The 11,906-nt window shown below is 44.0% G+C and overlaps 1 protein-coding gene across 1 annotated transcript in view; it reads right to left on the bottom strand.

Moving 5' to 3' along the window:
- Nucleotides 1-6: 6 nt before the first annotated feature.
- Gldn (gliomedin) overlaps nt 7-11,906 on the bottom strand; it is a 62,444-nt gene continuing 50,544 nt past the window's right edge. Inside the window, exons 7-10 of the mRNA XM_008829758.3 lie at nt 9,565-9,648; nt 9,262-9,387; nt 7,545-7,695; nt 7-2,572 (exon numbers count right to left, since the gene is read on the bottom strand). Of these exons, the coding sequence (XP_008827980.1) occupies nt 2,095-2,572; nt 7,545-7,695; nt 9,262-9,387; nt 9,565-9,648 (839 nt within the window). The 3' untranslated portion in view covers nt 7-2,094. The remainder of the gene's footprint in view (nt 2,573-7,544; nt 7,696-9,261; nt 9,388-9,564; nt 9,649-11,906) is intronic.

Here is an 11,906-nt window from a genome sequence, read left to right as displayed (position 1 = left end):
ATATACTAGTGTTATTGGAAAATTATGTTCATGTCTGGGTTTACTGTACTCAGAGCCAGTGACTTATTTAAATATTTTAAAAGGACACTAGCATTCATTAGACACACTGATCAAACATGAGACTCCTCATTACAGCAAATGAATCTGAGAAAATATTTTTGAAAGTTGTGATGACCTGACACAACCAATCTAATTGAAAAGTGGAAAAGTTTCAGAATCCTTACCTTGAAAGCTTAGCAACAACAAGTATATCACTAATAGCTGCCTGGGAATTTTCAGGGGATGGGGAGATTAAAGAGTTAAATTTGCCCACCCCCTAAGTTTTAAAATGCTTCTATTAAAAAAGATAAACCGGGACACTGGGGCAAGTTGCTGGCCAGTCTTCAGTGAGTTTCCCTAGTTCCTCTTCTTGTCTGCAGGGGGTGGTGAATTTCCCAGCTCCCTCTGTACTGTACTGGCCTGCTTGAACTTAGTTCTAGGCTGTAGAAGTTGGCAGAAAATATGCACGTTTATGAGCATTTAGGAGCTTGTGAAACTAAATTAGTTTCCTGGTAGCCAAAAGGACCAGATCCATCCTTGAGAACTATGTTTGGGAGAGATCAACTCTTCATTCAATACTTCATTTGATGCTGTTCTTTTTTTTTCTTTCTTTCTTTCTTTCTTTTTGAGAAAGGGTCTCCCTGTAGCCCCAGCTTTCCTGGAACTCACTATGTAGACCAGGCTGGCCTTGAACTCATAGAGATTCGTCTGCCTCTGCCTCCAGAGTGCTAGGATAAAGGTGTACACCACCACACTCAGCTTGACGCTGTTCTTAGCTTTCTTCTTTGCCAAAATGTAAGCCACGCTAAATGTTCTCAATCTGAACAAAAGCCAAACAGGACCTGAGGAATAAGCCCTTCCCAGAATCAGGCTCACTTTGTGTCCTAGATCAAAGGTCAGCATTTTTTTTTTCCTGTCTAGGGCCAGATATAATGTTTCAGGATTTACAGAGCCCTTATAGTCTTTTGCAGCTGATTTTAGTGTTGTCAAGATCTGTAACGTAATTCATAAGCCATGAATATGACTGCCCCAACAAAACTTCACTGACAGATACAGAAGATGTGTTTTGGCTTTGAGCCACAGTTTGTCCTCTCTTATTCTAGAAAATAACCACAAATGTTGCCTCTCTTCTGAAAACTGCAAAGATTTCCTGGTTCTAGCCAGATTAATACCCACCTAGCATTTGATACTCTGATTGCAAACCCATAGCAATGGTAGATGCAGTCCAATGGGCTAAGGATTCTGTGTTCGTGATCCCCAGCAGCAAATCGACATAATCAGAAATTGACAGGCACCTGGAAGGGCCTGATGTAGTTTCACTTGATGACCTGAGCCTGCATGGCTTTTACTAATTTTGGATTTGTAATTAGGACCTGATAATATTAAAATAACCATTCTGGGGTAGCAGATACACATTCAGAGAAAAGTGAGGAATTATGGACAGCATGGTACTGTAGAAACCTTAAAGGGCCAGTGCCTCTTCCAAGACACCAAATGTAAGCCATTACTGATAAATACACTGCTCAAGCCACAGGTAAATTTAACATGTAGGAATAGAAAATAGACCAGAGATATAGCATATATAATTTCTAAGAAGGGTAACAGCCAAGAATCACAGAATTTCCTGCAGGTAGAAGAAATTTTATCAATCATACTCAGCTGTTTCATATTACCAATGGAAAAACTCAAGCCCAAGCAGGAGAGCTAACTTGCAGGAATCACAAAATCACAGCCATTTCCACTTCCAATATGTAGCTATTTAACTAAGCAATCTGGTTTTAAATGAGACTTGCCGTCCAAACTTGGTGGCACACACCTTTAATCCCAGTACTTGGGAGGCAGAGGCAGGAGGATCTCTGTGAGATCAAGGACAGCCTGGGCTGCACAATGAGACCCTGTCTCAAACAAACAAAAGGGGGGTTGCTGACCATACAAATTCTCAAGGCATGGCATCATGCTTTAAGTACCTGGATATCCTTACAGACAGGCTTTCTGTTGGGCTAGAACTGGCCCCAGAAACATGTGGAATGTACCGAAGGGACAGATGGTAGCATGTCAGTGGCTTAATGTCGCTGACAAAAACTGCACAGGATAAAGCATCAAATGGCCATCTTCCCATGAATATAGATGCTGATCTCTCATGTTGTATGATAACATGGCAAGAACAGACTGGGATGTTCTTAAATCGAAGTTTGCACTGATCTGTTTTCCTCCTAACAAGTCAAAGGCAAATGTGATCCTCATGTCTTTGGTGTCTGTGACATAAAGGACTCCTCGAGCTACGAAGGCATTGCCAGCCTTGGATTTGGGGTACGTGGTATTGATGTGCTGCAACACCGAGAATGTCCTTTCATCCAACTGTGCTACGAGAATGCTTGAGCCGTCCACACTTGAAGCATAGATAATCCAAAGGCCTTTCTCATCCACAGCCAGGTTGAAATAAGTCTTAGAATTTGCAAAAAGGTATTTTCGATCAAAATACAAAGCATTTTCAAGTTTCAGAGTTTGAGACGTTTCTTTGCTGAATTCAAATCTGAAATGTAAAAAAAAATAGATGTGAGTTATCATTTCTGTGGACACATGTTTTGTTAGGCTTCTCATTAAACTGAATTAGCAGGTCTGGAGTGAGGCCTGGTATTCTACGTTGCTAACAAACTCCAGGTAACTTCTATTCTACTGGCCCTTCAGTGATGCTCTGAGCAACAAGGATGTGAAGGACAGTGACTAGCCTGTGCTAGCAGCAAGGTGACAGCGTGCTGTTCAGGACCATCCTCCCTGATGTCAGAATAAATTCACATCTAAGTGACTTCTTACTAGTCATGTAACCTTGGGAAACCATATCACCTCATTCATCCTGAGGCATTTTGGACATCCTAACATGCCTTCTTCAAATATTCCCAATCTTCTCTTTTTACAGTGAAAAAAGAAAGCGAATCATTCCTGAATATAAGCAGCAGAGTTAGAGTTTTTAAAAAATATTTTATTATTTTTATTTGATGTGTATGAGGAATTGGTCAGATCCCCTGGAAATGGAGTTATGGACAGTTGTAAGCTGCCATGTGGGTGCTGGGATTTGAACCCGGGTCCTCTGCAAGAACAGTCAGTGCTCTTAACCGCTGAGCCATCTCTCCAGCCCCAGATATTCATTTTTAAAACTTTGTATTTATTTATTTATTATTTATTAATTTATTTATTTATATTTTATGTATGTGTTTTGCCTACATGTATGGAAATGCACTCATGTGTGCAATGCCCACTGAAGCCAGAGAGGGAGTTAGATCCAGAAGAGGGATGGTTATTAGCTTCCATGTGGGTGCTGGGAACCAAACCCTGGTCCTCTGCAAGAGCAGCTAGTGCATTTAACCACTGAGCCATCTCTCCAGCCCTGATATTCACTTTAACCTTTTTGTTTGCTTTTTTTGCCTTTGGAGACAAGGTCACTTGTAGCCGAGGCTGGACCTCAAACTTGCTATGTAGCTGAGAATGGCCTTGAACTCCTGATTCTCCTGCCTCTACCTCCCAAGTGCTGGGATTACAAGTGTGTGTTACCTTGCCCACTTTGTGGTGCTACAAATCAAGTTTTGCGCTCTCTACCAAATGAACTACATCCATCCCTACCCCATTTAAGTTTTCTAACTTCAAGTTTTCCAGTTTTTTCTTTATTCCAGCTGGAGTTTTAAAGAAAAAAAAGTTAACAGCACTTTAAGAAAAAGCACCAGCTGAGAAGCAATGAAGCAAAATCAGTCTGTGAAAGGTTTTACATCAGGTTAAGACTAAGAGGCCGATAAATATAACCATGGCCCAGAAGTCCGTGTCCTTTAGCTCATGAGGTATGATTTGCCAGATTCCAAACTGACATAGTATCAAAAAAGTGAATTATGATTCAAGCACTAAATTCTGGAATAATTCAGTTCTAGTTCCCTGTCTAGAACTTGTAATGCTAATTACTCTTGCCTTTACTTCTCCTTCACATCTCCTATTCACAAGTCAAGGACTTTCTTTCCCCCCTACAGATAACAGTTATGCAATTTGGGAGTCTTTTAGATAGATCCACTGAAAGGGTACCCCAATTGCCTCACCCTGCATCCCCGTTCAGCATGGCAAAAGCCAGAGCAGTCTGCATCCTGATTCCCTATCTGCAAGCTGGGTAACCTCTTCAGGGGATGGTATGATTAAGAATAGGAGGTAGGAATTGGCTAGGCAGTTAATGTAAAAAGACCCCAAAGAAAAGTAGCCAGTTTCTTGGCTAAAAGTCAAAATGTCCTTGGGTCTCTTAGCAACATACTCTGTTCCAAAGGCCAAAAATGTCAAAAGTATTTGGGAGCTCTTATCTAATCCTTAAAAGATATTAAGGTTATCTCTTCAGAGGGGGTAATGTTAGAGTAGCAAAAAGCCCAATTTAAAAAAAAAAAAAGAGTACATGAAGTTATCAGAAAAAAAAAGTGATGGGGAGATATGGGAGGAGTTGGAGGGGAGGGAGTGGGCATGGATTTGATCAAAACACCTTATATGCTTATATGCCTGTATGAAATCCTCAATAAATTATTTTTTTAAAAAAAATTCTGGAATAATTCAGGGACATCAGGTTGAAAGAAAACACCAGAGGGAGCCACTGAGCAGCAGAGCACGGGAGGTATGTGTGATCCGTGATGGGTATTTGAACACAGCAAACAGAAGTAGATAGGAAAACCTGAAATTTGACAGAGGCCAGAGAAGAAGAAGCACTCAGGAAGGGCTCTGCCATCGCAGCTTCCTCTGAGGGCTTGGAATTTAGGACTGCTGTCTAGCCCTGCGTGCTGCAGATGCCTGGCAGCTACATTCCCCACGAAACTTGTCTCTCAGGTATTGTTTTAGGCCTGCTCCTCCTCCAGCTCTGGGCATATGACTTGATATAGTGCTGGACTCAGGACAGGTCCCCTACTTTGTGCAGCACAACTAAGCCAAGCCTGATGGTGGAACAACTGTGTAATCCCTGCTATGCAGGAGGCTGCGGTGGGAGGATAGTAAGTTCCAGGCCTCCCTGGGCAACACAATGAGTATAAGACCAGACTGGGCAGTTTAGCAAGACTGTTGTAGAGTGCTTTCCTCTGAGCATTAATGGCTGTCATCCTCATCAGAACAGCAGTGACTGCTTGCAAGAGAGCCCTAGGGTTTGGCTTGTTGACTATTGATGTTCCCTCAGAGAAGGGTGGGAGGGTCACTGGACTCTTACCTGAGATTCTGGTCATTTAAAAAAAAATTATTATTTTTGATTTTTTGTATGAGTGTATTGCCTGCATGTATGTAAGTGCACCCGTGTTGAGCAATGCCCGAGGAGGTAAGAAGAGGGTGTCAGATCCTCTAGAACTGGAGATATGGACGGTTGTTAGCCACCATGTGAGTGCTGGGAATTGAACCCAGGTCCTCTGCAAGAGCAGCCAGTGCTCTTAACCACTGAGCCAGTCTCTAGACCCGATTCCAGATCTGTATGTAAGTCTGCCCTAACTGCACATGGCCTCATGCTCTTGGGAAGTGCTGCAGCGCACAGACTATGGGAAGACAACTGAAAGGGGGACAGTTTCATTTATGCTAGAGTGAGATTGCCCAGTGGTGGAGCCACTTTGGGGTCATCCACACTCTGTAAGTAAGTCCGGTAAACCCTCTGGTTCCCCAAACTGGACTTCAGTGGGATCACACTTTGACTCTTGGTACTCTATGAGGGAGTAGACATTTTTCATTTCTCCAGGGAAAGAGTTCACACAACAAAGACTGTAAGGTTACCTCTTCAGAGGGGAATATTAGAGTAGCAAAAAGCCCCATGAAAGAAAGAAGAAAGAAAGAAAGAAAGAAAGAAAGAAGGAAAGAAAGAGAAAGAATGTTAGAGTAGCCAAAAGCCCCAAAAAAAAAAAAAAAAATCAAAAAAGAAGAGAGTCCATCAGAAAAAAGTTATCAGAAAAGTTTGTCAGAAAAAAGTGATGGGGAGATATGGGAGGTGCTGGAGGGGAGGGAGCAGACATGGATTTAATCAAAACACCTTATATGCAATGTATGAAATTCTCAATAAAGTTTTTTTTAAGTTAAAAAAAAGTGAAAAGGTGCTGGGGATATAGCTCAGTGGTAAAGATTGTCTAGTGTGTTTGAGTCCCTGGGTTCAACCCCTGTACCACATACATACACACATCAACCTTTTTAAAGAAGCCATTTCTCATTCTGGATTCCTTCACCCCAGAACTCTCCTACTATTCCACCCCTGGCCTCAAAGCTCAATATAACTCGGCAGCAGGGAGGAATAAACAGTTTCGGGTGGGGGTGTGTTCAGCATGGACTACTGAGCAGGCATTGGATCTATTTCCTTTTCTACTAGTACCAGACTCTGCCCCAAAAGGATGACAAAGAGGAAGGAGAAGAGGTGATGGGGGAGCTGGAGAGAAGGGTGAGGCAAGGAGAGCGCAACTCCTGTCTTAACTGCCACAGTCCAGTCTATTGTGATGGACATAATGACACATTCTTCCAGGAAGCCACCCACCATCTAACCTGAATGTCCCAATGGAGGGAGGAAGACAAGGAGGGAAAAGGGCTTCCCTTAAGATTACCAGCTGGCTTTGAATGACTAGACCATGGTACTCTTACTATGGGAATTATGCCTCATATAGGGCTGAGCAGGGAATACACAGAGGCTCCAGTCTAATGATGGCCCGACACCCAGGAGGTGGAGTTTCTTTGTAGAGGAAGTAGGTGGAAGACCTTGACCTAGGGTGTCCTGACTTTCAGTTCACTGCTCTTGTGATTTGCCCAAAATGACTTATTTCTGCCTCTAAAGACCAAAGCTTTATTTTGTCTTAAACCAACAGATCTTGTGGGGAGGTAAAGCAGCTCAGCAGCTGCCCTAGGCACAGACTGTCATTTGGGGGACACTTTCCTTCCCTTGGGGGAAAGCAGAGGGAGAAGGTGAGATGGCCTGTGGCTCCAATAGGTCAGTCTGAAAGGACAGACCCCTGGCTTTGGGTTGCCACCCCTAAACTTCAAGTGTTTCGGTTGTGACATGAAATTCCTCACATCCTTAATTTTTCAGAACTAAACCTGTATCAGAGCCCGGTGTGGTGGTATACATCTGTAATCCCAGCACTTGGCAGATTGAAGCAGGAGAATCAGGGGTTTGAAGCCAATTTATATAATAGTCAGTCTCAAAAAATGGAAACAAGCTGGGCATGGTGGTGCATGCCTTTAATCCCAGCACAAGAAAGGAACTTACTGCTCTATGTCTCCCTCTCCCTGCCTCTGACCTTCCCATGAGTCCAGATCAGCAATCAATACAGACCCTAGGCAGGGGCCAGAACATGGCGCTCCCTCACTGTATTCTCCCATTCATTTGGTCAATAAATCTGATTATCCTCTTTAGGAACAGGAAGATACCAAAACACGGCTTCCAAGTAGCTCTGGAAGGCAGCACACATTGGGTGTAGTCTGAGAAGTGTGAGGAGATGCTGCAGGGTACAGAGGAGGGCATTGTGGTTCAGGCAGCTCACCTCACTATAGTGTTGGAGCCCCCTTTGTGGTAGTAGAGAGAGTTGTTGTAAACAGCATGCCCACAGCCATGGAAGTAATGTGGGAGGTGGATGAAGGTGTAACTGCCATTGAGAAGCGCCAGCTGGTCTTTGAATTCCTTCACCATGATGCCTGCAGGAAGAAAGGAGGAAAGGGTTGTTTCCCACCAGCAATCACAAGGAGAAACATGCAAGTGGGGGAAGATGAGAACCTTCTCAAAGGTTCCACATCCAATTGGAAAAGCCTGGGACTCAAGTCCAGTCTGGCCCATGGGCCCCTGAAATGTCAGACACAGTGGTCACAGACTTGCCTATTTCTTTCTTTTTTTTTTTTTTTTAAATTTCAACTTTATTCTTCATTCTACTTTTGTTTTGTTTTTTTTTGTTTGTTTGTTTTATTTTTGTTTTTGGTGTTTTTGAGACAAGGTCTCCCTGTAGTCCCAGCTGGCCTGGAACTCCCTATGTAGACCAGGCTGGCCTTGAACTCACAGAGATCCGCTTGCCTCTGCCTCCCAAGTGCTGGTATTAAAGGGGTGCACCACCACGCCCAGCTCTTTTTTAAAAAAATATTTTATTTTATGTGTATACGTGTATTGCCTGAATGTAGGTCAGTGCAACCATGTCACGCAATGCCCGCGGAGGACAGAAGAGGCTGTCGGATCCCCTGGAACTGGAGTTCCGGACAGTTGTTAGCTGCCATGTGGGTGCTGGGATTCGAACACGAGTCTTCTGCAAGAACAGCCAGTGTTCTTAACCGCTGAGCCATCTCTCCAGCCCCAGACTTGCCCATTTCTGAGAAAACATCTGTCCCCTCCTCCCTATCCCACTTCATACTGTATTTATAAGGTCTATCAAGCATCACAAGTCTGTCCCAGGAACAGCAACTATTTGGCACTTGTATAGCCACTGTTGGCTGCCTCTTACCCTTCCTGCTGTCTGTGACAATCACAGCTACTGCACACATTCCTCTTTGCTTTGAGCCCCACGTACTCAGCTAGTGGTATGGCAGTTGCTACTGAACTGATCAGTTAGTATTGGTGAAACAGAGAAGCTGGTTCTTCTTAGCTCTTTATCAACCAGCATGTCACTTTCAGACCCTTCTGGAATGAGGCCACTGTTATTGCTACAGGTAATTTCCAATCACACCTTTGGGGACAGCATGGCTAGGCCTAGACTCTGATGCCAGGAGGCTACAAGGTGGCTCTTCACTTTCTCCCATGGGCTTTCTGTCCAATGGATATGTGAGAAAGATTACCAAAAGCTCTCTTTTGGGTTGGAGTCAAACTTAGAGAAATATGGACAGCCTATATAGAACTTGTCTATTTCTATGGCCATAGCACACTGAATGCACCAGATCTGAGCCAAGCAGGGTTGGCTGATTAGTACTTGGGTGGTAAAATTTGTTTCTTACATTGCTTCCACATTATGGCTTGGTTGATAAGGCCTACAGACTTCAGGCTGTTTCCTTCTGGGTATTTTCTTAAAATCGGATAGTTTACATTGTCCTGGTCATGTATCTAGTACCTTAACTGCAAGGCTTGTGGCCAGCACATTCAAAGGAGGAATTCTGCCCACTTAATTGTGCTTTTTAAAATAAGGGGCATTATACCAAACTCAGATATGAAGTTATAGAAAAAGCCTGAAGGTAGGCAACAGATATAATTACAACATAAAATGGATCATCTCTAGCATAAGGTACCTGAAAAATGTTCAGTCACCCAAACACGCTCATCACTCTTGTTAGCAGACTCTCTTATCCAAGTCCCAAAAGTCTCTCTAACTTTTAGCACTTGGGTTGGATTTCCAATGGAAGTGATCATGGATTCTGTAAGAAGAAAAGATAGTTACTTACTTGACAATTTTGACTATGAGGCATCTGGTTTTGAAGTTCAAAACAAATTTTTTGTGTGTGGTGCTGGGGATTGAATCTAGGACCTGTGTGGGCTCATCAAATACACTAGTACTGAGCCATACCCCAGCCCTGGGTGCCCGGGGTCTGTACCTGGTTGTGGGGAATGATGCTCATTAACCTTTTCATCGACTTTCCCCACCAAGGTATCATCATTTGGTATGACACACGTCTCACCTAAAACGATAATAAAGCAGATGCTGCTGACACATATTATAGCTTTATAACTATAACCTGCACCTTCTTCCAAAGTCCCCCAAACGGCCCTTATAATATGTCTACCAGGTATCCTGGGCTCTTACTTTTAAGGAATCCTAACCCATATGCCCCCAACAAACATTCCATGACCACAGTTGCTAAGATAATGCAATTCTAAGAGGGTATCAATGCCTTAATTTGTTTTGTGCTGCTATTAAAGAATACTATAGATGGGGCAGTTGCTAATTAACATGGCTCTGGAGTCCAAGATCCAGTGCCTGGCAATGGTGAGGGCATCTTTCTCATGCTGTAACACTGCAGAAGGCATCCCACTGTGAGAGGTAGCAGGAAGGGCCTGTGCTTACCTCTAAAGGAACCCTCTCTGTGGTATCAACTCATCCATGAGGACAGAGAACTTACCACATAACCATCTGTTAAAACTACTGCACTGGGGATGAAGTTTTTAACACAGGAAGTCAAACCACAGTGGTCAGTAAATGTCAGCCTATTCAGGCCCTCTGCAATCTGGAGAGAGGCTTGTGACACTTCTGGCCTCCCTGGTGGTTGATGTCCCTCACAGAGTTCCTTGTTCTGGAAGGATTTTCACTTTCAGGGGAGCTGTTGGAGATCTGGGAAGAAGCAGCCCCTGAGATGGGGTGGCTCACATTCTGCATCATTGTAGTAGATACATCAGGAGAGGAATCATGGAGCCTCAGAGGAAGGGGCCAGAGGCAGTACAGGCCAGACACTTAGAGCCCCTTCCTACCATTTCCTCTGCCTGTTGTCCCTCTGTTTGAAGACATGTTTCCCTATACAAGTCTTTTTTTAAAAATTTTTTTAAGATTTATTTTTAAAATATTTTATTTATTATTTTTATTTTCTATTGAAAATATTGCCTGCATGTATGTAAGGGCACCCATGTTGTGCAGTGCCCACGGAGGTCAGAAGAGGCATCAGATCCCCTGGAACTGGAGTTATGGGTGGTTGTTAATCACCATATGGGTTCTGGGAATCAAACCTGGGTCCTTTATAAGAGCAACCAGTGCACTTAACTGCTGAGCCATCTCTACAGCCCCAGAAGATTTATTTTAATTATGTGTCTGTGCCTGTGTCTATGTGGGCATATTCACTTGTGAGTGCAGTTGCCCCTGAGGGCAGAAGACTGCATCTGATCCTCTGGAGCCGGAGTTATAGGTAGTTGTGAGCTGCCAACATGAGTGCTGAGATCTGAACTCAGGTCCTCTGCAAGAGCAGCATGTGCTCTTAACCACAGAGCCATCTCTTCACACTCCCCTACACAGATCTTTGACAGGTGCTCAAGCCCTGGCTGGTCTGTCGTACACTTGAGCCATTCTCCTTCCCTGCCAGTAGCCCCTTAATGAGTGGGCCCAATCCAGGCCTTTGGTGAAGAGGTGCTTTGGGGTGTAGGAAGCAAGGCAGAAGAGGAAGAACATGGCTAGTGGGAAGATGCCAGGCAGGGACTTGGACTGGACGAAAAGGTCATAGAATGGGGCACATTGTGGCAGATCAGGTATTCTGGGAAAAGCCAGGCCCACTCATGTAGACAAATCATGAGAGGTTTAAATCACCTTGGACTTGCTAGGCAGAAAACAGCCCTTCTGTTGTGACTAGGGACACTCACACAATAATCTAAAGGGATTCCTTTGTCAGAAAAATGAAGGAGCCAGTTCCCACATGGCCTCTAAGCTTGTTCTTAGAGTTCTCTGTGACCTGGGAGAGCAGTGTAAGATCTGTTATACCCCCTTTGCTGCCTCTAGTTTTGCCTGGCATCTCCACCTAGCAAACTAAACGGTGTTGAAGAAGTGGAATTGGAGCAGGTCAGAGGGCCAAGTTCACATGCAAATCCCTGTTAACTAATGACTCATTTTTAGAGGACAGAGTGGAAAAGAATGGCCCCTCATTAAAGCAGTTTTCACAATTCTGGACCTAAGCCCTGTGGACCCAGTCTCTTCATACATACGCTAAGCAGAGGAGACCATTTTCCTGGCCCTGATGGTTACAGCTGACAAAGCCTTTGGAAAATTGGAATTCTTATGGCTGGAGATATGGCTCAGTGGTTGGGAGCATGGCTGCTCTTGCAGAAGACCAAGGTTCGATTCCCAGCACCTACATGGCGCTGGCAGCCATCTGTAACTCCAGTTCCAAGGGAATCTGGTGCCTTCTCTTGACCTCCTTGGGTATTGCATGACACAGGTGCACTTATATGCATGTATGCA

Source organism: Nannospalax galili, unplaced genomic scaffold (genome assembly GCF_000622305.1).
Source record: "Nannospalax galili isolate Female #2095 unplaced genomic scaffold, S.galili_v1.0 scaffold213, whole genome shotgun sequence".
In the NCBI taxonomy this organism is placed as follows: Eukaryota; Metazoa; Chordata; class Mammalia; order Rodentia; family Spalacidae; genus Nannospalax; species Nannospalax galili.
Note: the sequence above shows the minus strand (reverse complement) of the source record. Positions and strands in the feature narration are given on the sequence as shown.